Consider the following 25,721-nt stretch of genomic DNA (forward strand, 5'->3'; position numbering starts at 1 on the left):
GTTGGTTATTTACCAATTGACCTATTTACCTTCAAAAGGCCATTAATAGAAGGCACATATTGGGAGTAATTAATGACCCTTACTCAGAACACTTGTCATTGGTACACACATCCCAAGTTTTGAAGTATAGGCAGGGCTAAAATTTGACAGTACTTTCTATAAGTTCTTTAAACAAAATTTCACCTGTTTTCACTTGTCCTCCCTCTCAGATGTTAAAAATATGATTATACACAAATATATGTGGTCTGAATAACATACATGAATAAGTTGAGGATAGATTGTTTCATTACTAACAGGAAGTGATATTTTAAAAAAGGTCTTGCTGAAATATTCACCAAGTAGCACGTAAGCTTTTCAGGGCTGAAAAAACCTTCAATCAATATTAAAGTGATTTAACATTCCTGAATCTCTGTGCTCACAGCTTTATAAGTCTGCCTGTGGCAGGACACCACGAGGCTTAAACATGGTCATCACTCAAGCTGTCCAGTCACTGTTTAGTCAACATCCTCCATCCTGCCTAAAACCTTAAGTTCATTGATTGAAGAGGTCATTTGCTTGGGGCTTCTCTTTTCTTACAAAAGGGGGACCACCTCAATAATGGTGCATGCACTTGCTGGAGTGCCTCTCCTGCTCATCCTCTCCCCTACAGTCTCTAAAGGAGCATGGGCACTACTCTTCCCTAAAACGTAACAACAAAAAAGAACAGTTAGTCTTTTTCATTATTGTTTCTTGGGGGCAGAGGAAATTTATTTTTGTCTTTGTATCCCCAGTGCCTATCATAGCACCAGGCACATCGGAACTTAACAAATATTTCTTGGCTGATTCACATCCAAGTCTGCATCAGGTTTGTCCAGCTACAATTTCTAAACCTGATAAAACAGTAAGTACTTTTCAAAGACTCAGGCATTAGATCCTCCCACTGGTAACAAGGTTCAGGAGAAAAATGCTTGTTGGACAAACTAATAACTTTCAAAATTGGATTATTCAGCTTACCTCTAAAACCCAAAAAGCAGTCACCTGAGGACAGTTAAAGAAAGAATGATCTTTAATATCTGAGTGTCTGATGATGTTCTGGATAAGTATGTCAGATTACACTTCTAGTAAAAAAAAACAAACCCAAAGACCCCAAACCAACCCATGTTCCTCAATACATGACATATGTATATGCATTTGCACCTGTATTTTAAAAAGAAGCAATCTTCAGTCCGTGCCTTAAAACTGGAACAGTTAAATTAAAATTCAATAGTTTTCAATTGAAAGTCAGCCAGCCACCTGTCTTTTCTTCCCTCCAAAGTGTTTTGACACATACATTTATCAGTACCTTAACAGTTATTAGAGAAACTAAACATCTTCGTAATCTGAAAAAAGCAGAGATGATAATTCAAGCCTTTGCCCATTTCCTCCTCTTATTCACTCGTGTGGGTCAGTGGAACACCATCTTGGGAGGAAAGGTTTTAAGAGGAGAGAATATTAACAAGGTTGGGAGTTACACACTTTTTGAAGGAAAAAATGATCTCTGACACAGAGCCCTTTAACAGATTTACACTAACCATGGGAGCATTATGAAAAAAGCACATGTTTCAGTCCCTGTTTTTTCAATATAAATCAGATGTCTGTATATAACCTGTAGGGTCTTTGACAAAATGGAATTAATAATGTAAGATAACTTATCACCCAAGAATACTTTAAACCTAAAAAGCTTTATAACATAATACTTAGCCTTCTTCCTAACTGGACATTCATGAAGTGTCCAAACCAAATTTATCAGATCTTAGAATTTGCTACTACAATGTACACTGTTAGTAGATTCTCAAAGGGTGCTTTGGCTAGACATAATAAGACTGCTGCTATAAGGACCAGCACAAGGTCATGCTGAGGTCACAAGATTTTTACAAACCTGAGACTATGAGTTGGTTTATATATTTTAGTTCGGAGGACTCCCAGCCAAACTGGTGTTCCTCCCAATGTTCCTACCACAGTGAAAAGAAAGTTAAAACATCAACTTCATAAATCCCTAAGAAAATGAGCTGGGCTTGAATAACTGTCCCTAGATGAACACAAAAAGATATAACAAAATATAGGAGTAGGATTCCTTGGGTTGACATATGTACCAGCCAAAGACAGCCTTGTGCCACAAAGAGGTGTGAGGAAAATCTGTCCATGTTTAGGATGGAGAACTTAAGTCGTAATATTTTTTGATTTAAAGGAAACATGCTGATAACACTCATCCTGGGTTCCTCTCCCACAATATACTGAAAGGGAGCAATAGCTGAAATGGGCAATATAATTTCATCCTGAAGTGTATATACGAATGTGTACACACGTACACACACATGCACACGTGTCCTCTTTCCCGGTCAGAAGCAACCCGGGGCTGAGGCCACTTTGGCTGGTGCACCAGGGCTAACGGGGATATTTCATGAGAAGCCTATAATATTCCAGCAGGGTTCTTTATGATCACTGTACACTTAACATTAATTAAAAGCACCAAAACAAGGTCAGTCTTTTCCAGCTGTATTCCCCAATCACTGAGCATGTTGGTCATTGATCACGTTGTGGTCACTCACCATCTTTCAAGTTTGGAATGTCCAAGATGATAAACTCTCATCCAGAGAATTTGAACTAATGTCGTAAATTGTTCTGGGAAGCAGGTATGGAAGATGACTTGCATAATGATGTCACCACTAAACCACTGCTTAAGTCCAGACTTCGGCCTTCTTTTTCCTTTGGAGAAAAGAAACAACCTCTTAAAAAGTGACAGTCAAAACTCTTGAAAAACATCAACAGTGAAGTCCTTCCTAACTCCAGATTCTAAATTCCTTGGGAAAGTAAGATATTTCGTGAATGAGATTAGTAGGTGTTGCCTTTGTCCAGAGCAAAGAAGGCTTGGCATTTGCACTCTTAGGTTTGGGTGATGAAAGCCTCAAAAGAAAAAGGAGGGAAATCATTGTTCATATTACAATTTTGACCAAGGTCAGGCCCGGTAAGATTCTTCCAAAAGAACATATTTACTTACCCTAAAAACTTAAAGCACATTCCCCAGGTAAGATCACTCAGGAAAACAGTCCAAATCGGGGATGCGGTCATTTTTTTTTTCCTTTTTTCTTTCTTTCTTTTTTTTTTGTGAGGCAGTTGGGGTTAAGTGACTTGCCCAGGGTCACACAGCTAGTAAGTGTTAAGTGTCTGAGGCTGGATTTGAACTCAGGTCCTCCTGACTCCAGGGCCAGTGGTCTATCCATTGAGCCACCTAGCTGCCCCAATGTGATCATCTTTTAAGGTTTGTGCTCACATGCATCATCACTGAAATAAAAATGTGACCTAGCAATAGAGAGATCTGGTGGGTCACTGACTGCAAAATAATCATCACCAACTGCACAAGAGTCAGAATAGACTGGCATTACAGGATGGAAGGGAGTAAGGCACAGTGCTTCTATTTGACAGGTTCATCATGGGGACCTTATTTAGGGTTTATCGTGAGTGTTTTCCACTTCCTCTTCAAATTATCTTGCATTCAGGGGCAAGTCACTTAACCCTCATTGCCCTGCCCAAAAATACCCCCACAAAACAAATTATCTTGCATTCACTCAGTCTGGGTATTTATCCCACAGTATGAGGCTGGTTTCCTAAGGGTAGAAACAATTGTTCATCTTCGTCATCTCCAGAGTCTGGCACAATACCTTATGAATAGTAGATTCTTAATGTGTTAAACTGAACAAAATTCCTTCAGCTGCAGAAGATCTACTTAAATAGTGGAAGCTACTTACAGCTCTGTAGTCCAAAAACATTTCTTTGAAGGCCAAGAAATCCGTAAATGTGAGCAGCATGTCAAATATATCACCCGCTACTTCATCTTTATGCTGTCTGTTAATGGAAAGGTTAGCAATTTTAAAACTGGAAATCAAACAAATATTACATTTTAAAGTCTTCCTCTGACTAATTTTCAGCATCCTAAAAGGCACCTCCACCAGCCCAATGACATTCTCCAAGCAATACTCTGATTCCTCCTCCACTATGACTTGTGAAGTAGAAGAGGAGAGGGGAGAGCCCTACATCCCAGGCTCCACTTACTGTAATGTTGTAGTGAAAGTGGCCATGTTAAACCCAGGAATCCTCTCAAGCAGCTGTTCTTCAATATATTTTTCGACCAAAGAGATCTAAAAGATTTGAAAGTCTCCTGGTTAGTGATACTTAGAGAAAGTAAATGTTTTTTAAGAAGAACATTTCTTTGTGAATCAACAGCTGTATGCCTTTTTAATTATGTCTCCTGTTTTCACAAGGCAGAGTTACATATATATCTTCAGTTGATAAAGCCTTCTAAATTGATTAATTGGCTCTTTTGTTTCTAGCTTCTGTGTTAAGAAAATTAAGTCCCTGAGGCTAAAACCTATTCTAAATTAGGCTAACTAATGCTACTGAAATTATGGGAAGCATCAGTCAGCAGAAAGAGCTCTGGAGAAGAAGAGACTTGGAGCAGAGTTCCCAGCCCTACCACCAACTTTCTGGGTGGCAAAACTTAAATGTTTATTATGCCTTAGTTTTCAAATCAGTAAAAAGGGAATATAATTACTATCCTACCCACTGGGTTGTTGTATAATTATAATAATTTATTGTAATTTTATTAAAATTAAATCTGTAAAAGAATTTGGAAAAGTGAAAAGTGTTATTATATTCGATTAGACTTGTGTACATGGTAACTGAAGATAGGATCATGGTGAGAGGATATTTCATACCAACATTGTTTTTTAAAATAAGAAACTGATGAACTCTCCCAGACACTTTGATGAAAGGCTTTTGGAAAGAAGGAAATGGAAGGTAGTGAAAATGATTAACAGGAGATGAGAGACAAATTCTACTAGGGTTGGAACACTTGCCCATTTATCAAAGCCCAGTTACTTTTTCATTTTTTCTTTTTCTTTTCTTTTCTTTTTTTTTTTTGGTGAGGCAATTGGGGTTAAGTGACTTGCCCAGAGTCACACAGCTAGTAAGTGTTAAGTGTCTAAGGTCGGATTTGAACTCATGTCCTCCTGAATCCAGGGCCAGTGCTCTATCCACTGCGCCACCCAGCTGCCCCCTCAGTTACATTTTAAAAGACATAGGGTATACTGCTTCTCTGCCGATAGGACACCCATTGGTTTAAGATACTACATATGAGCACAGCCTTTTTCAATATGGTGTTCAATTTCACAGAACTGGTTCTCTGGAAGATTGTAAGGGGAAAAATACAGTGGGACTAGGTGATGTAAAAACAAGGGAACAATAAAAACTTATTTTAAAAAGGCTATGTGGGGCAGCTAGGTGGCGCAATGGATAAAGCACCAGCCCTGGATTCAGGAGGACCTGAGTTCAAATTCGGCCTCAGACACTTGATACTAGCTGGGTGACCCTGGGCAAGTCACTTAACCCCCACTGACCCGCCAAAAAAAAAAAAAAAAAAGGATATGTAAGGGGCAGCTAGGTGGCACAGTGGATAGAACACCGGCCCTGAAATCAGGAGTACCTGAGTTCAAATCTGGCCTCAGATACTTAACACTTACTAGCTGTGTGACCCTGGGCAAGTCACTTAACCCCAAATGCCTCACTTAAAAAAAAAAAAAAGGATATGTAATACCAATGACATCTTTTGGTTCTAGGTCTAAATTCAAAGAATTTCTAATCTCTTGGAAAGAGAAAAAAAAGGAAACAAACTTACATATTCATTAAAAATAGGAGTATAGATGAGTTTGTTTTCTTCTGTATCTTCGAACTCTTGGTAGTACTTTTCCATGAAGCTTCTCTGTAATAATTGGAACTCGCCATCTGAAGTGAAGCCATTAAGGTCAATCAAAAAGGATAAAATCACTCCAGTTACAGGCTAGAAACTGTCAATTACCCGAACAATTTTACCAATTATAACCCACTCTAAAATTTAATTTTGCTTTAAACCCTATAAGCAGTGACTTTACTCAGGGAATACCAAAAGATTAACAGACACATTCTAGGTTAGCATGTATAAAAGTAGAACAAAATAAAAGAAAAACTCTTCCTGAAATGGTGAAGTCTCTGCAACGGGAAGGTTTCTGTTTACAAACTTCCTTAATGGCAAATCCCAAGAGAAAAAAAAGCTGGCAGCTATTTAAAATGGGCAGTATGATTAAGTTTAATAGCACATTAGTATCTTAATGGGTAAATACAGCACAGTTTAAACACAAATGAAGTTACAGGAAGGCCTAGGAAATCCTCTTAAGTCTTCATTTCTCTTTGAGGGACTTAAGGGGCAGACATTCCCCAGTTTTGTTACTCATTCCATAGTCTGAGTACAAGATCCTTGTTGGAAAACTTCAAAAGGGAATTTGCAGCTTTATCAATTAATTCACATTCCACATTTAAAAATAAAAGGCAAACTTCACCATTGATATTTTGGGAGCACATCTGTAGGAAAAGAAGTCTGTAGAAAATAGTCATGGCTTGTCATTAAAGCCACTTCCATAGTGCACTGATATAGATGTTTTGTTTTTTCAATAAGCAAGCTTTTATTAAACACTTGCTTCTTATGCATCAGGCACCGTGCTAAAGGTTATAGATATCAGGATAATTTTTTTTTCTAAATAATAAACATTTTTATTTAAAGTTTTGAGTTCCAAATTTTATCCTTCCCCTCATACCCCCCCAAAGTGGTAAGCAATCAGATATAGGTTATACATGTGCAATTATGTAAAACATTACCATATTAGTCATTTTGTATGGGAAAACTTGAATAAAAGAAAAAAATGAAAGAAAGTGGAAAAATAGCATGCTTCAGTCTGTGTTCAATCAAGATCAGTTCTTTCTTTGGAGGTGGATAGTATGCTTCATCATTAGTCTTTTGGGATTGTCTTGGATCATTGTATTGCCACAAATACTTAAGTCATTCACAGTTCTTCATCAAACAATATTGCTGTCACTGTGTACAAAGTTCTCTTGGTTCTGCTCACTTCACTATACATCTGTTCATACAAATCTTTCCAGGCCTTTCTGAAAGCATACTGCTTGTCATTTCTTATAGCACAATAATATCCCATCACCATCATATACCACAACTTATTTAGCCATTCCCCAATAGATGGGCATTCCTTTGATTTCTAATTCTGAGCCACCACAAAAAGAGCTGCTACAAATATTTTTGTACAAATAAGTCATCTTCTCCTTTTTGGGATGTCTCTGGAATATTAACCTAGCAGTGGCATTGCTGGATCAAGGAATATGCAGAGGGGGCGGCTAGGTGGCACAGTGGATAAAGCACCGGCCCTGGATTCAGGAGTACCTGAGTTCAAATCCGGCCTCAGACACTTGACACTTACTAGCTGTGTGACTCTGGGCAAGTCACTTAACCCCCATTGCCCAGCAAAAAAAAAAAAAAAAAAGAGTATGCACAGTTTTATAGTCCTTTGGGCATAGTTCCAAATTGATCTCCAGAATGGTTGGATCCATTTACAATTCCATCAACAGGGGATTAGCATCCCAGTTTTCCGACATTCTCTCCAACATATAGATGTTTTTTAAGGAAAAAAATAAATATTAATATGCAAGAGTACCATTGTGCTAATTTTATCTGAGAAAAATGTTACTGAAACCTGAAGCTTAGTTTTGAGCCTTCTCTGTCCTTAATAGTAAAGAAAATGTTCTGAAAAGGACCCCCTCCAAAAAAAAAAGACCCATCCAGGCACCCAACTACCCAGTGTCACAGGATTATAGATTTAGTGCTAGAAGGGGCCTTAGTGACCAGCAAGTCCAATTCCCTTATTTTACAGATGAGGAAGCTGAGGCACATAGAGAGTCAAGTGACTTGACCAGTTATTTACTAAGTATCTGAGGAAACATTCAGATTTGGGTCTTTCTGACTCCAAGTTCTACACTCTTAACCACTGTGCCACCTAGCTGTCTCCAATGAAGTTTTGGACTACAGATGTTCCCAAGATCTTAAATTTTTACTTAAATTTTTATCTATCTTTCTAATTTTTTTTTTTTAGTGAGGCAATTGGGGTTAAGTGACTTGCCCAGGGTCACACACCTAGTGTTAAGTGTCTGAGGCTGGATTTGAACTCAGGTCCTCCTGACTCCAGGACCGGTGCTCTATCCACTGCGCCACCTAGCTGCCCCTATCTTTCTAATTTTGTATAGACTGAGGTCATTAAATCCACGAAAGTTTGAATGGCTGATACAAGTCAGAGCATCACACTAAAAATGAATGACTTTGCAGTCTTAAATTATCAGAACAGCAGCAAGATATACTCATTCAAAAAAAGAACATTATAAAGGGATAACCACTGTACACCAAAAAGTTCTCTTTTTTTTTTTTTTTAAAGTGAGGCAATTGGGGTTAAGCAACTTGCCCAGGGTCACACAGCTAGTAAGTGTTAAGTGTCTGAGGCCGGATTTGAACTCAGGTACTCCTGACTCCAGGGCCGGTGCTCTATCCACTGTGCCACCTAGCTGCCCCCAAAAAGTTATTTCTAAGAATAGGTATTCTCAAACCTGAACACTGAAGCACAGGAAGAACATTTAAGTGAAAACTAAAAGAATATTATGGGACTAAACTGCAAATATCAGGATAATTTCAATAATATTAGCTCATATTTATATAGTACTCCAAGACTTACAAAGCAGCTCCCTCGCAACAACCCTGTGAGGTAGAGTACTATTCTTAAGACACGCATTATTTTTCTGCTTTTACAAATTAGGAAGGCCAAGGCTCAGAGACCTGAAGTGACTTGCCCAAAGTCCTCTGGTTAGGAAGCCAAAGAGTCAGTATCTGAAAGTTTCATTATTTTAAGTATGGTGTTCCCTCTATTACGCACTGCCTCAGTGTAAAGAGATGATCATAAAATTGCTCCGGAGGCAAGCAAAGATGGGGGACTTTAACCATCTAGTATTCTATTCTACTAACAGTTCAGCTCGTGATAAATTCTGGACTTGCCTTCTTAACCAGGGGGTCCCCGGACCACTTGGGGGCTAATTATATTGCTATTCCATCCCCCTGGGGGGAACAGATATTGGGGAGTCTGTGAATATGGAATTTTCAATATGTTGATAACTATAATTCAATATAATTGTTTCCTTTGAAACCCTATGTATTTTTTATGCATTTAAAATATTACTCTGAGGGGGGATCCATAGGCTTCAGCAGAAGGCCAGAGATGCTTACAACACATAAAAAAGTTAAGAATCCCTCTTCTAGACCTTACCTTGACCAACAAGGAACTGCTTTGTATAACAAAAGCAATGGGAACCCTGGGTGAAAATTTCATCACCTTAGAGTTCATGGGATCTAAGGAAGGCAATATTAAACATGGTTATATTCCTAAACTCTAATTAAAACAGGGCCTTAAAGTTTTTGTTGTTGTTGTTGTTGTTTTGTTTGTTTTTTGGAGAGGAAATGTACAGGCAGAGAAAAGAATGCCACCTATCCTCAGGTATGCAACAGAAAAGAATACTGCACAGAGTATGTGGGCTAAAATCTCTTTCAATTCTGGAATTCCAATTCTATTGGCAATGTACTGCATTAGAATAAAAATTTCTATGCCAGGATAATTATCTTCTTTTTTAACACCGGGAGGAGTTTGTATTTTTTTTATGTACATGTACAGAGTTTAATTTGTTTATTTTAAGTATCTATTTTTCTTTTTTTATAAATGAAACTTACCCATGATAATGTCCTCTATACATCCAACTACGGCATCAAATTCTGCATCAGAAGCGGAAGAACTAAAAATAAATATCAGGATCACAGGTCAGACCATTTATCAAATCATTGATTTAATTCTATTAATCAAGAGATAATTAAAAAGAAATTATATATATTTGCCAGATTGTTAAAAAAAGTTTTAAAATCCTATTATAGGTACATCCAGCCTTTATAAGAACAAACTGTTTTACGTAAGGTTTCCTGAAAAAATAAGCAATAAAAGGAGTCACTGCAGAGTTCCTTTAAATATAGATTTCAGGCATATAACTTTTTGGCAACATAACTATTTAATTAAGCAAGGAATCCGTGCTCTCTGTTCTACTTACCGCATCTTTGAAGTGGACCCCAAAACTAGTACAAAACTATCTGCTTATGGTCACCACAATCTGGAGCATTAAAACCTGTGTACCACAGCTGAAGTTGGCCACCTGTTTAGAAGTATAATTCAAAGAGCTGACTTGGAAATGCCCCAAATTCTGTATGGTTTTTGGTTACCTCAGGGGACCCGTTCTTCCTATGTTGCTATCAAGACAACTGCAATCAGTTAGATGCATGACAGGACTTGAATATCACTGGCTTGAGATAGGTTGTTCCCCATTGTGACTGCAGCATATATAATTCCATGACAACATACTAGACAAATTACTGGTTGGCTTGGAGGTATGGCAAGCACAGAGTGGGCAGGAGGAAACTTGTTGAGTTTTAACACAGTATAGAAATCTATTCTTTTGATACATTCTTCTAAGAGAGCTTTCTTTTAAAATTCTTTTACCCAGTTTAATAAGATCCAAGTTGTAGGAACAGAAGCTGGAAGGAATTTTTTAAGATTACCTAGTCCAGGGATCAGTAAACTATGGCTGCTGCCTGCTAGCTAAGTATGACTTTTACATTATTATTATTTTTTTTTTGGTGGGGCAATGGGGGTTAAGTGATTTGCCCAGGGTCACACAGCTAGTAAGTGTCAAGTGTCTGAGGCTGGATTTGAACTCAGGTCCTCCTGAATCCAGGGCTGGGGCAGCTAGGTGGCGCAGTGGGTAAAGCACCGGCCCTGGAGTCAGGAGGACCTGAGTTCAAATCCAGCCTCAGACACTTGACACTTACTAGCTGTGTGACCCTGGGCAAGTCATTTAACCTGCAAAAAAAATCATTCTTAGCTACCTGGTTGTACAAAAACAGGCCACCAGCCCAACTCTTTCACTTTACAGATAAGAAACCTGAGGCTCAGAGGGGAAAGAAGTAACTGCCAGAGATCTGACAGGTAGTAAGCAGAATCAGGATTCAAGCTAGGTCCTTTGATCCAAGAAGCAGTGGTGTACCATGGAAAGAGCACTGATTCTTGAGTCTGAGGGCAAGAGTTCAAATCCCATCTTTGCTGCTTTACTTACCACCCTGTGTGATCTTGGGCAATTCCTTTAGCCCCTTTGGTCCTCACTTTCCTCATCTGTAAAATGAGGAGTTTAGACTTGAGGAGGTACTGAACTTGGATGAGGAAAAAAAGAAAAATATTTTTGCTAGCCACTAACTGAAACAGTACTTCTTTCAATCATTTAAAAACATTATTCTGAGAATGGGCCCACAGGCTTCACTCGATTGTCAGAGAGGTCCATTCATGACACAAAAAGGTTAAGTCAACAAGCATTTATTAAGTGCCTACTTGTGTGCCAAGCACCAAGCATAAAAAGAAAGGCCACCCCTTCCTCCAAAAACCCCCATACACACACACACACACACACACACACACACACACACACACACACACTCTCTCAAACCCATACACCAGTTCTTGCCCACGAAAAGCTCACAGACTAAAAAAAGGTTAAGAACCCTGAGACCACGCCCACCTTCCTCTCCTTTACCCCCATTTTGAGGATGAGAAACCAGCTTTAGAAAGCAGTTTAAGGGACTGGTCACCCAGGAAACAGACTGAGGCAGCACTTGAACCCGGGTCCACATTCGTTCCTCTTTCCACGACAGCACCTCGCTGCCTCTCCTCGTGTAGCTAATAGCATGGGGACCCCCTGGTGCATTGCAACTTTTAGCAATCCTTGTGAAAATCTTGCACACGTCTGGTAGCAGCCTAAGGACCAACTTCCCCACCCCCACCTCGACCCCCTCCAAAAAGTTGGGGCTTTGGGGCGAGGCTGTTGCCAGGGATACTTACATGGCCAGCGCGAAGTTTTCTTCTTCTAAAGTGTCCATCATAGTTGACCGTGAAGCTCCCAGTCGTTCTGGGGCCTCCTCCCTCACTTCTACCTGGTCGGGAATGCGGCCTGAGCTCGGGATGGAGACTCCCGGCGCCTCGGGCTCCTCCTCCCCGCGATTCCACCCCCCCTCCCCTTTCCTCCCCGTCCCGGGTGGGCCGGGTCTCGGGGACCAGCCTGCGCCTGCGCACTGCAGGGGCCACTCGGCACCCTGCGGGGTGCTCCAAGTGCCCCGAGGCGCTAAAGGGCTGCCCCCAAACCACGGCACTGGCCACGGTCCTGCGGAAGTCGCGGGTGTCGAAACCCGGCCTTCACCCGAGCTGAGGTGACCGTGAACTCTTCCACCGGATTCGATGCCCCATTGAATCCGTTACGATTCTGGTTCCCCCCACCCCTCCCCCCGGCTTCTCCCGAACTTGGAATTCATCCCTCCCTTCCTCCCTCCCCCAGCCGCGCCTCCCGTTACCATGACGACGATCCTTTCCGCCTGCCGTTCCAATCCCATCCGGGTGGCTTTCCTTACGACCGAGAGATAGGATGGGGCTGACCAGCCTATCACAGCAGACGCTGTATGCGTCTGCTCGCACTACGTGAGGCAGCGTGATGCGAAGGGAGGGAGGGAGAAGTGGAGGAATAAAGGAGAGGAAATAAATAAATCACGCTAAAGGTAGAAGGGGAAAGGTGCCAGAAAAAAGTGAGGGAAAAAGAGAAAGGTAGGGTTCAGCAAAATTACTAGAACCATTCATGACTGGAAAAATCTCTCCTAAAGTTCCCCAGGTCCAAGCAAGATGACCAGGGATATGTGACAATGCCCAAACCTTGCTTTCAGTTGAAAATAAAATTTGTCATGGACTTGTGTACAGCCTAATTTTTGTCCACGGAAACCTAACAGGTAAGCAAAGGATGTATCGATGTGAGCAACATTACAGATTAGGCGGGATCCCTTTAAGCCAGCTCACGTATGTGATTTGAAAGACAATTCCTCCCTCTTCTGGAAGAAGAGCCACACTACAAGGAGACTGGATTAAAAATCACAGAATTCCAAATTCAAGTCCACAAGCATTCATTGAATGCCTACAATGTGCTAGGCACTGTCTAAGCACTGGAAATATGAAAAGGCATATAAAGAAATTTGAAGATCTATAAAAAATTTGAAAAGACATATGTGATTTGAAATGAAAAAGGAATTGACAATTCATTAAAAAGTCTGCTACTGTACCAAGAACCATGCTAGGTACTATACAAAAACTAAGATTAAATAGTCCCTTTCTTCAAGGGACTATCATTTAATCAGAAACACAATGTGTACATATATGTTACATATACGTGTGTATAATACATAATGTGTGTTTATACAATATATGCCAAATAATATAGTAATGGGATGGGAAGGGACACTAGCAGCTGGGAGCATCAGGAAAGGGCACATGTGGAAGCTGTCTTGAACTGAGTTTTGAAGGAATGTAGGATATTCTAAACAGCATCTGTGAAGAGGGATTGCATTTTAGCCATGGGGCTAGCCAGTGCAAAGACATGTAATTGAAGGATGGAATCTTATAAGTGGTACAGTGAAGAGAGTGTTAGACCTGGAATTGGGAAGACTTGATTTGAAATCTAGCCTCAGACCCTTACTAGCTGTGTGAGCCATGACAAGTCACTTAACTTCTGCCTCAGTTTCCTCATATGTAAAGTTGTTGTTCAATCTTCCGTCATGCCTGACTCTTTGTGGCCCCATTTGGGGTTTTCTTGGCAAAAATCCTGGAGTAGTTTGCCATTTCCTTCTCCAGTTCATTTGACAAATGAGGAGCTGATGCAAACAGGGTTAAATGACTTGCCCAGAGTCACACAGCTAGTAAGTGTCTGAGGCTATATTTGAACTGAACAAGATGAGTCTTCCTGACTCTAGGCCTAGCACTCTATTGACTATGCTACCTAGCTGCCCCCTCATATGTAAAATGGTGATAATAATAACACATTCTTTTTCAGGGTTGTTGTGAGGATAGGATATGTATAATAGACAAGATAAGAAGCTTAACAGCTTCCACATGTGCTGCCTTCAGGGCATCCTTGGCATATCTTGGTCAGATAGGATCACCAACACAGAAGTGCTCCAATGCGTGCAACTTCTGAGCATCTACACACTACCGAAACAAAGACAGCTGTGCTGGCTTGGTCATGTGCACTGCATGCAAGACGGGCAAATTCCTAAAGACCTACTCTATGGCGAGTTAGCCTCAGGCCAAAAACCTGCTGGACGCCCCCAGCTTTGCTACGCGAGGGCTCTGGGAATAGACATCAACAACTGGGAGGAGATGGCCAAGGACCATGCCCGATGGAGTTCAGTACTCAGGAGCAGCTTGCGAGCAGCTGTGATGAGCCTTCAAGCTCTGGAGGAAGAAAAACAAATGAGACACAGGAACCAATGGCAACAGAGAGCGCAGTTTTCCAACGTCGTCGTTGAGGCAGGAGCTGTGGCTCCCGTTATCGGACTGCACAACCACACTGTGGCCTGTGGCTCTTCAAGGCACTGATCCATGGTCATCCACGACTGGCAGAAGCCTATTACTACTACTACTACTACTACTACTACTACTACTACTACTACTACTACTGTGAGGATAGGATGAGATAATATTTATCTTTGCAAACTCCTTAATGTACATATAAATGCTAGCTAGCATTTCCTTTTATAAATTTTTATGGTACTTTGTCAAACACATCCTTTTGTGGGTCTAGCATATTTTATTTATATTTTTCTTTTATTTAAACCAAACTAATTTTCCTAGGATTTGTCAGACTTCTTTATCTGCCCAACATGGTCTTGTGTATTCAAAGAACCAGCCATTTCAAATGTTTCAGTATATCCATGTTTGTACTTTCTATGGTTTTTCAATCTCCATTTTTATTTCAGTTGGTCAATAAACATTTATTAAACACCTTACTATGCTCCAGACACTGTGCTGACCTTTGGGAATAGAAATAGAGGCAAAAAAAAAAAAATCTCTGCCCTCAAGGAACTCACTATCTAATGGGTGGGACAAAAAGCAAACAAATATGTACAGGATAAATAGGAAACGATTAAAAGATGGAGGGCACTAGAATTAAAAGGGTTGGGAAAGTCTTCCTGTAGAAGACAGGATTTTAGTTGAGACCTAAAGGAAGCTAGGGAATCCAGAAGATGGAGATGAGAGAGAGCATTCCAGACATAGGGGACAGCCAAAGAAAATGACTGGAGCAGAGAAATAAAGTGTCTTGTTCATGGAACTGCCAGGAGAACAGTGTCACTGGGGCAAGGAACACTTCGTGGCAGTAAGTAAGATGTAGGAAGACTGGAAAAGTAGAAGGGAACTGGGTTATAAGGGGTTTTGAATGCTAAACAAAGCATTTTGTATGTGATCCTGTAATCCTGGAGGTGATTAGAAGTCAGTGGAATTTATTGAGTAAGGGGTGTAGGCGTCCTGAGCTTTAGAAAAATCACTCTGGTGGCTAAATGGAAGTTGGATTGGAAAGGGGATGAGACTTGAAGCAGGTGAACCCACCAGCAAGCTATTTAGTCCAGCCATGAAGTGATGAGGACCTGTACCAGAGTGGTGTGGTAAAATAATGGAATTTGGTGGATTGTTTGGGATGGGCCCCACCTGGCCTGTCCTGAGTGACATATGCTGCTGATGTTAGCAGAAACCACTCTCCCATCGAGTTTGAAGGACCTCCCCTTTTGGGGGGAGGGAGAGTAAATGCTCGCTGAGGGGAGCTCAGTCTCTTTTTTGGGTCGGTGAGCTGCGGGAGCAGATGAGAGAGAGATTTTTTCCTAGCAGTTTGTCTTGTGGGCCCTGGCTGCATAGCTGTTTCCTATCGAAGCTATGGACTCCAGGTGATGAGTTAATAAACGAGCCCAGCTCTTTGAATTAGCTGAGCTGGAAGCGAGTTTGGGGATTGTATAGGCTTGGGGATTGTTAGAGTTAGGGGGATTATCCATTTTTATTTTTCTTTATTCCCTTGTCCTTGAGTTTATTAATTTCACCTTTGCTGTGTATTTTATTCCCATTAATAAAACCTGATTCATTTGTGGAAAAGAGGCTGTTAAGCTCCTATCTTATTGGCTTGGGAGAAATATCTAAAAAGGCAGTTCGGAGGGGAGGAAGTTTTGGACTTACAGGTCCTTCATTATTTTCTGAACTCCAATATTACGGCGAGCCACCCAATTAACTCTCTACATCTTAAATTTGGCCCTCACAGTAGTAGCAGATTCAGAGGAGAGAAGGGGACATATTCAAGAGATGTTGCAAAGGTGAAACTGACCCTAGAAATAGATTGGATATGGGGAGGTAGGGTGGAGTGAGAGATAGGGAGGAATCAGGGATGACACTTAGATTGCAAACCTGATGGACTAGGAGGATGGAGGGACCCTCAACAGTAATAGGGAAGAGGGGTGTGTGTATGTGTGTGTGTGTGTGTGTGTGTGTGTGTGTGTGTGTGTGTGTGTGTGTGTAGTGGTAGTGAAGTGGGCCTGGGAGGGGGAGGTGTAGAAGGAAAAATAATAAGTTCCATTTTAGACATATTGAATTTTTTGGGGGGGGCAGGGCAATGGGGGTTAGGTGACTTACCCAGGGTCACACAGCTAGTAAGTGTCAAGTGTCTAAGGTCAGATTTGAACTCAGGTACTCCTGAATCCAGGGCTGGTGTTTTATCCACTGCGCCATCTAGCAGCCCCTAGACATATTGAATTTAAGATGTCTACTGAACATCTAGTTCAAGATATGTGAAAGGCAGATGGAGATTCAAGACTGGAGGTCAGTAGAGAGATTAGATCAGGATAGGTAGGTTTCAGAATCATCTGCACAGAAATGGTTATTAAATCTATGGGAGCTGATGAGATCACTAAGGAAAGTAGTATAGAGGAAGAAGAAGAGGGCCCAGGACAGAACCTTGTGGGATGCCTAGGGTTAGAGGGTATTATCTGGAAGATCTAACAAAGGAAACTTTGAAGGAATGGTCTGCTAGGTAGGCAGAGAACCAAGAGAGAGAGAATGGTGTCCCCAGTACCTAGAGAGGAGAGTATCAAGGAAAAGAGGGTGATCAACAATGTCAAAGGCTGCAGAAAAATCTAGGAGATCATTGATAACTTTGGAGAGAGCAGTATCAGTGGGATGATGAGGTCAGAAGCCAGAATGTAAAGGGTTAAGGAGAGAATGAGAAGAGAGAACCTTTTCAATGAGCTTAACTACAAAGTCAGAAAAGACATAAACTGGTAGTAAGGATGAAAAGATCAAGTGAGGGTTTTTTGAGGATGGAGGAGACATGGGCATGTTTGTAGGCAGTAGTAGAGCCAGTAGTCAGGGAGAGATTGAAGATAAGTGATAGAGTGGAGATGACAGAAGGGGCAATCACATGTGTAGGTAGTGGGGTTAGCTTTGGTAAAGAGTAAAGCCACCTCTTCATCTGAGACAGAAATCTAGGAGATAGTGGCAGAAGACATCTGAGTGATATGAGATAAGAAACAAGGGAGAACTGGGACCTCATGGGGAATGGCCTCAATTTTGTTTTTCCTGTAGAATATGAGGCAATATTCTCACCTAAAAGAATGGGGAGGAGAGCCATGGAAGGTTTAATGAGGGATAAAAAAGGTTTGCAAGAGCTACTGTGGAGAATGGGATAGTGAGCTAGTTGAACAGGGAGATATAGTAGAATTGCCTAGAAGCAGTGAGGGCCTACTTGAGATTTGTGTAATGTAAATCTGTAGCAGAACCAGACAGAATGGTCATGTGATTTTCTCTACTTTTGTTCAGCAGCACATGTATAAGAGTAAAGACAATGAACGGTGGGAATGTTCCAAGGCCAAGGCTTGGCAGCAATCAGTGATATAAGAGGGTTTGGGACTCCAAAGAAGAGGGCAGTGTAGAGTTTAACTGGTTCACTAAGGGGTCAAGATGGAGAGAAGAGGCAAGAAAGCCTGGGAGAGGGGTTGAGAAAGCAGAGGGAGAGGTGTAAAACCAAAAGATTATAGTCAGATGTTGAACCTGGAGGTGGTGTTTTTGTAGATGATGGTAAAATCAAGAGCATCTTTGTGTGTGGCTGAGATGAGGTGTAGGCATGGGTAATGGGAAGGATGTAGGTTGAGGAAATGAGTGGGTGGGGTGTTTGAAAGAGTCAGTATATATGTTGAAATCTTCCAGTATGAGGTCAGGAGTTGGGGAGGAGAGAAAAATTGTGAGCCAGGTACAGAATTCATTGAGGAAAGAAAGATACTGACCTGGAGGTCTGTAGACAACAAATAGCAAGATTTTGATTAAGTGGTAGATATGAATTGTATGATCCTTAAAGGAAGAGAGATTATTGAGTGATGAAGAAGGGAAAAAACCTAGAAATCCCAATGGGGAGCAGAGAGTCATTCCAACTTCCCTTCCTCAACAAATCCATAAAAGTGTATTAAACACTAGGAGAATGAGTGAAAGTGCAGTCAGAACTGGAAAGAGAGGCTAAGCTTAGAAGCTTTGTCATCAAGGGGGACCCACATTTTAGTGACAGCTAGATGATCAAAGGAGTGGGAGAGGAATATTTAGGATGAAGGAAAGTTTGTTGCCTATAGAACAGGCATCCCAGAGGGCACAGTTGAAGGTATGGATGAAGTTGAGGGTTGAGGGAATGAGGGAATTAGAAATCCAGTGGTGGAGGATGGGAAATGTGGTTTGGGTGATGATCTTGGTTTGAATCACAGGTCTTGGCAACAAATTGGAATGGGGGAAGGGGGATAGTGAAAGATAGTGAGAGTTCAGAATCATTGGGGTGTGGAGGGTATGACCAGGTGTGAAAATGTTCATTGAGTGGAAGGTTCCATTCTTCTTCCCAGAGGAGGCTGGAGATCAGGGTGGAGACAAGTGCAGCATGAGATGGAAAGCATATGGTCTGGTGGTATAAAGAGTGCTATCAAAAGTAAAAAATGATAAATTTTCTTCAGCCTTAAAAATGGATGAATTCTGTCATCAATCAATATGTCATGATACAAGTAAGGGGTTGTTTTGTAGACATAATTTCACTCTCCTAATTTTGAAAAATGGAGGCTAACTCCATTTAATAAATGAATATATATGTATATATATGTGTATATATATGTATATATGTATGTATATATATATATATATATATATGTGTGTGTGTGTGTGTGTGTGTGTGTGTGTGTGTGTGTGTGTATACTTGTGGCCACTCCAGATATCTAGTTTTCATAAAATGACCAGACCACTCCTTCCAGATCTCTCCCAGACAGTTACAAGTTTCCTAATTGGCTTTCCTGATGTAAGCCCTTCCCTTCTCCAATCTATCCATACAGCTGCTAAAGTGAGCGGGTTTAATCACATCATCCCCCCCACTCAAAAAACTTCAGTGATTCACTATTGTCTTTATATAAACTTTTTTTTTAGCTTTCATAACCTGGCTCCAACCTACCTTTTTCTCCCCCCACCACTTTCTTTTTGATTTCCCTTTTTTTTTTTTTTTTTTAAGATTAGGTCTCCCTATCTTGACTAAGCTGGAAGTTGGCCCCACCGCTGATAAATACTGAAATTGTGACCTGTTCTGTTTCCATCCTGGGTCAGTTCCAGCCTCTCCAAGTAGCCTGGTGGTCTCTTGCTTCCAGGGTCTCACCGAGCTGAGGAGGTACTTACCCTGTTGCAGCTTAAGACTCCTAAGCACAGCCTCAACCTTCCCAGTAGCAGGGAACACAGACGTGTACCACTGTACCCCACTTCCAGCTACCTTTTCAACTATATTATAAACCACTCCTCTTTCCCTTCCTATAGTCCAGCCAAATTCATCTTCTTGCTGTTCTTCACACATTACACGTGTCTTCAGTCTCTGAGACTTTACACAGGCTGTCCCCATGCCTGGAATATATTTCCACCTTGCTTTTGCTTCTTAAAATCCCTTGTTTCCTTCAAAACTCCCTTCCAATGATACCTTCTACACAAAACTTTCCAGATCCTCTCCACAGCTGCTAGAAGGAGTTAGGGATAGGGTTTCCCCATACATACAAAAAAAGAAAGAAAAGATCATTGATGCATTTTTTTAATGCACAGAAGAGAACAGCCAGCCAGAAGAAATTACAGACAAGCAGGACAACTTTGAAAGTGATATGTTTAATTTATTAAAAAGAAAAGCAAACTCGATATAATTTTTTTAAGTGGGACAATGGGGGTTAAGTGACTTGCCCAGGGTCACACAGCTAGTAAGTGTCAAGTGTCTGAGGCTGGATTTGAACTCAGGTCCTCCTGAATCCAGGGCCAGTGCTTTATCCACTGTGCCACCTAGCCACCCCCCAAACTCTATATAATTAATAATTTCTGGTTTTATACATAATCCTCTTTTTGTTCTACTATGTATATGGAAACATTCATTTTATTCAGTGTCCATTAAGTTCAACATGTTTTTAAAAATTTAAATATTTTTCAAAGGCTATTGTCATAATCCAAGAGGGCCTGAACTAGCATGGCATGCATCTCTGTAAATAGTGAGAAGTTCATAGATGCCCAAAATGTTGACCTCAACTGTAGGAGTGAAGGCATCAAGATTTAGCAAGGAATTAGAGATGTGGGCTGAGGAAAAATCAGAAGTAAAAAGATGACTTTAAGGTTTGAAAATTAGGTGACTGGAAAAATGGTCATATTTTAGAGAGATGGAAATTCAGAAGAAGGATGGATTTGGGAAGAAAAGATGATGAGTTCTGTTTGGGATATATTAAGTTTGAGATGCCTATGAGCCATCCAGTTTGAAATATACAATAGGTGGTTGGAGATTAAAAATTATCTCAGGAGAAAACTAGGAAAGGAGATACAGTACAGATCTGGAAGTCATTGGCAGAAAGATGATAATTAAGCCCCAGTAAACTATTAGAGTAACCAAATGAGATAAAGAAAAAAGAGAAGTGGATTCAGTGTCCAGAGCTTAGAGAGTGCATAGACACATAGTGGGGAATCATGATACTGTCTTTTGCCTTTTTTTTTTTTTTGGTATCCCCACCCTGGCACATAGTAGGTGCTTAATAAATATTTACCCATTGATTGATGAACTAGCAAAGGAGACTGAGGAGCAGTCAGACAAAGTAGGAGAAAATCCAAGAGAGAGGTGTAATTAAAACCCAGAAGAAAGATCCAGAAAGATGAGAATTTTTAAAAAGCCTTTTGATATGACAATCACTGGTAACTTTGAAGAAAGAATTTTCAGTTAGGTGATGAGGTAGGGAGCCACATTGAAAAGAGCTGGGAAGTCAGTGAGAGTAGAGGAAATGTGATAATGGTTATAGAGCAGTGGAGTCAAATGTAAAATAGAAACAGATCCTGGCAGGTTACATATTGACTTAGAAAGCCACAAATTTACATTATCTATGTTTTATTTTTAATTTTTAATTTTTTAAAAGCATTTCTCAATTGCATTTTTTTGTTGTTTCTTTTTTTTTTTTTTTAGTGAGGCAATTGGGGTTAAGTGACTTGCCCAGGGTCACACAGCTAGTAAATGTTAAGTGTCTGAGGCCAGATTTGAATTCAGGTACGTCTGACTCCAGGGCCAGTGCTCTATCCACTGTGCCACCTAGCTGCCCCTCTCAATTGCATTTTAATCTAGTTCACCTGCACTCAGGAGTATTGAGGTGGATTGCAGCCTCAAGTTTGACACCTTTGGTGTGGACAACTTTTTCTAGGAGTTTTGCTCTGAAAGGGTGTAGAGATATAGGCCGGGAGTAGTAAGAGCATGACAAATGTTTGTTGAATTATTCCTTTCTCATATCTCTCTTGAATCTCTGTTTGACCTCTGTCCTTTTTAAAAATGTGTGTTTTGGTCAGTTGTGTGCCATTTTTAAACTGAAAGCTTCTGGAGGGCAGTGAGTAGGTCTTAATTAATGTTTGTATCTATCAAACAGCACCATGCACATAGTAGGTGCTTATTAAATGTTGAATGAATTCAATTAAGTATGTCTAAAACAAACAATCCTCTACTCCCTGAAAAATAAATGCTCAGGTGACCTTTCCTAGAGTGGGTTGCAGCCCTCCATGCAGCAGTGACCCAGTTTTTATGTGGGAGAGCTTTTAAAGTTTGCCAGGTTGTGACCAAATTGTGAGGGAGATTAACTCCCACGAAGGCCATGAGTAACTGAGCTCGGTAAATCAACCGATGAATCAATAACCATTTATTAAGAGCATATTATGTGACAGGCACTGTGGCAGGCTTTGGGGATACAATCAGAGCAGTGAGATAGTACCTGCCCTCAAGAAGCTTATCTTTTACTAATAGACGTCAATGATGTAGGGATCAAGTAAACTGTAAGATCAGAGAAGCATAAGGATGACACGGGGTCAGAATTGGTGGGAGGGAGATGTAGAATTAGAGAAGAATTGGAAGCCATAAGGGATCAGAAGGGATTAACTTCCCTCACAATTTGGTCTCAACTTGGAGTACATTTTAAAAGCTGGTCTCCCACAAGAGGCTTGGGAACCTCCCCGGGTTATGAGAACCGCACCCGGGATGGAGGGCTGGAACCCATTTTTAGAAGCTACCTGAGAACCCCTTCTTTAAGGGAGTTGGAATTTCTTTGTAGTAGACCCAGTGGGACGAATTCTATGCAAAGGTGTATTTCCTCTGGGCAAGAGAAAAGAGGCTGAAAAGCCACAGGGAATGTCACAGCCCAAAGCCCTTCCGCCTGGGCTGTTTGGCTCTGGGTTCTGCCCAGGTCAGCTAGTCCTGAAAGAGCGATGGGAGGGGGAGGGGTGTGTGTGTGTTAGGCATCTTCCGAGGACTAGTTTTCTCTTAAATAAATGAGATTTTTTTTCCCTGAAAGCAAACAAACAACAACAAAATCTCAAATAGGTGCCGGGATAGGTAACAACGTTTCATTTCACCAGTGTCAGAGACAAAAAGTACTCCTGGCCCCGGGCCAACCCTTACCCATTGTTGAAGGGAACGCGGACTCGCAGTGTACTCTACGATTAACTTTCTCCACAACAGACGAATAAGTACACCCGAGGAAGCCCATTCCACATGAAAGGTCTAATTATTATGAATTTTCCCCCCTCGAATCAAGCTTTACAGTCTTCTCAGAACAAAAACTAATGCGGATGCCCCGTGTGAGGATCGAACTCACGACCTTCAGATTATGAGACTGACGCGCTACCTACTGCGCTAACGAGGCTCCTTGCTCAACATTCCCCTAAGCTTCCACAAGTCTTGTTAATCTTGGGACTGCTGACTTCCCCTTCTCTCTCAGTAATTTTTGATTTTGTTTCTCATTTATTCCCAAATTTTTCATTCCACCAACCTCACCGATTCCCCACCCACCGCGGTAATCTGCGGCACCTGCCTGAACTCTCACGAGCCCCTAAACTTTTTCCTTCCTCACTCTCAAATTCGTCTTCTCTAAACTCCGCAAATCCCTTTCTTTGTCAGAACACCTGAGAAAGGGGCGCCCCCCCTTCATTGGACCCCCACCCCTTCATTATTAGGAATTGTACAGAATTCTCCTCCCTCTATCCCTAAACCCTTCTCGCCCCCCAAGAACGGATCCATCGAAGTCCACTCACCTATCACAGCTCCTTCCCAACTTCCTCTTAAACTCCAAACCCCACTTCAGCCTCACCACCCTTTCCTGGCTTCCTTGGGGTCCTGGGTTTTTTGTTTGTTTGTTTGTTTGTTTCCGCAAGGACTTAACCTGGTTCTGGGTAGGGGGAAAGGGAAGTGGTACCCCTCCTTCAAATTCAGATTCTGGGCTGCTCAGTGGATGCGACTGTGGGCTGAAAGTGTGAGGGTTTATCCTAAGGAGTCCCTCTTAATCCCATTACTTGCCTATTCTCCCTCACCTCCAACTCTGTCTTTTCCCTTTAGGATTTCATTCAAAGTGGAAGCCTCAGCAAAACCCAAGCAGAGGCAAACAACGAGGCGGGGGGGGGGGGGGGCGCAAACTGGTCCAAAGTCTGATAATCAGTTTAACGGGATAGTTAGAGCAGAATTTAAATACAACATTCTCTTCTGTCTTCATTCCACCCCTCCCCTACTGTATTTCCTTGCTCTGTCCTTGTCTTGGCAGACAAACTATATATTTTTCCCCAATGTAGCTTTTTTGCGGAGGGGTGCAGTGTTCTAATCGTTTTTTTTTTTTTTTTTGGTGAGGCAACTGGGGTTAAGTGACTTGCCCAGGGTCACACAGCTAGTAAGTGTTAAGTGTCTGAGGCTGGATTTGAACTCAGGTACTCCTGACTCCAGGGCCGGTGCTCTATCCTCTAATCGTTTTTTAAATAATTTTTTAAAAATAAGGTAAGATTGGACTTTCCTTCCACACCTCCTCCCAAACCCCCCAGGAGGCTATCAAAATAAACGCGATTGGATTGAGGGACACTAGCTTCCGCCGCTCTCCCTCCCCCGCTCCCCCCCTATATTCAAGTAAAATTTGTTGTTCAGTCGTGTCCCATTCTTCATGACTCCATTTGGGGTTTTCTTGGTAAAGGTACTGGAGTGGTTTACTATTTTCTTCTCTAGTTCCTTTTACAGAGGAGGAAACTGAGGCAAACAGGGCTAAGTGACTTGCCCAGGGTCACACAGCTAGTAAGTGTATGAGGCCGGATTTGAATTTAGGTCTTCGGGAGTTTAGGCACAGCTCTCTATTCTCTGAGCCTCTTAGATGCCCTACGGTCATTCAAATTAAATTGAATTTACTTATCAATATAAATATTGTCAATTAACCGGTTCTGAGTGACTCGGGTCACTTAACCTATCAGTGCTCTTAGGCAATCTCCGAGTCGGCCGAGAAGGTGGCGGGAGCGGTAGTTGGAGAGAATTTCTTCATCTCAGAATTCCTTTCACACCAGTGAAATCCCAACTCCAGTCCTTATACTATTAAAGTATCTCCGTCCCTCTCTGGATTGAATGTAAAGTCCTTGAGCGCAGGGACTGTTTGTTTAGGGGAAGGGGTTTTCGTATGTTTGCATCCTGAGTCCTAGTGTTTGCATCCCACTATGCACATAGTAGGTGCTTACCAAATATTTGTTGACTGATTGATTTGTTTAATTGAATTGAATCTGGAATCTGGGGCCTCCTTATGTAGCAGAGGTTGCTTTTTTTTTTTCAGGCCAGTCAATCTGAAATCCCTCCTCCCTCTTTTTTTTTTTGTTCTTACTGAAGGACAATGTCGTGTGTGGGTTGGAGTTTAATGCTAGATTTCTAATTATGTCCCTTCCAACTCTCAAATTCTGAAAAGATGGTAGTGTTAAATTCTTTGCCTCAAAAGTCAGCAGCACCTTTATGTCTGTATACACTCCTATAACTTTACCTTCTAGAAAGTGAAGGGAGCTGGACTAAATGATGTTGAATGTCCCTTTTTTAGACAATCTATTAAATCCTTCACAGTGTCCGAGGGAGTTGTTTAATGACATAGTTATAATAAAATCTTTATCTCATTTTTTAATGATCTAATGTCTGAACAAATGAACTAACTTCACTTGAATGTAGTGGGATGCATGACTAAATAACAGCCACATTTCATGTGAATTTTTTGAAAAATACATTCTACTCAGACATGAGTGCTGGGAATTACTAAGGGTATTTAGCATAATGTGTATGAAGTGTTTTGAAAAGTGTAATTCACGTGCAAGATGTCACTAGCGTCAAATTTAAAATGAACCCATTTCTGGATTAGAGAAACAAAAAGAGACAGAAAGAAGCCTTTTATGTTTTTGTGTGGATGCCTCTGCCTATGGGTGGGGTGGAGTGGGTCAGAGTAACAGCTGTTACTTGTTTTTTAAGTAGAGTAGTGGTCCTTAACCACCGTTCCTCACCCAACCCATAATTAC

The 25,721-nt window shown here is 41.2% G+C and overlaps 1 protein-coding gene and 1 non-coding gene across 3 annotated transcripts; both read right to left on the bottom strand.

Annotated features, from left to right (window-relative positions):
- Nucleotides 1–1,027: 1,027 nt before the first annotated feature.
- Nucleotides 1,028–12,424, bottom strand: LOC122740763 (ADP ribosylation factor like GTPase 2 binding protein). Of its 2 annotated transcripts, none has more exons than XM_043983426.1 (7): nt 12,368–12,424; nt 11,862–11,953; nt 9,659–9,720; nt 5,690–5,796; nt 4,069–4,154; nt 3,765–3,861; nt 1,028–2,724 (listed from the first exon to the last, which is right to left on the bottom strand). In XM_043983426.1, the coding sequence occupies exons 1-7, from the start codon at nt 12,404–12,406 to the stop codon at nt 2,623–2,625; spliced, it is 585 nt and encodes a 194-aa protein (XP_043839361.1). In that variant the 5' UTR covers nt 12,407–12,424; the 3' UTR covers nt 1,028–2,622. The 2 variants fall into 2 exon arrangements, with proteins under 2 accessions (XP_043839361.1, XP_043839362.1); XM_043983427.1 differs by having other exon boundaries at nt 11,862–11,949; nt 12,368–12,400.
- A 10,574-nt stretch (nt 12,425–22,998) lies between these two features.
- TRNAM-CAU lies at nt 22,999–23,071 on the bottom strand. Its single transcript has one exon. It is a non-coding gene; the product is annotated as a tRNA-Met (tRNA).
- Between the last annotated feature and the right edge of the window lie 2,650 nt (nt 23,072–25,721).

The sequence above is a fragment of the Dromiciops gliroides genome, chromosome 2 (genome assembly GCF_019393635.1).
Source record: "Dromiciops gliroides isolate mDroGli1 chromosome 2, mDroGli1.pri, whole genome shotgun sequence".
Taxonomy (NCBI): domain Eukaryota; kingdom Metazoa; phylum Chordata; class Mammalia; order Microbiotheria; family Microbiotheriidae; genus Dromiciops; species Dromiciops gliroides.

Bases quoted from the DNA above. Each gene is read 5' to 3' on its own strand.
- LOC122740763 (XM_043983426.1), bottom strand. From the start codon at position 12,406: ATGGGATTGGAACGGCAGGCGGAAAGGATCGTCGTCATG. The intron at 5,797-9,658 runs GTAAGTTTCATT...GCTTCACTTCAG, and splicing joins TATAGAGGACATTATCATGG to ATGGCGAGTTCCAATTATTA. The intron at 4,155-5,689 runs GTAAGTTTGTTT...CAAATCTTTTAG, and splicing joins CTCCTATTTTTAATGAATAT to ATCTCTTTGGTCGAAAAATA.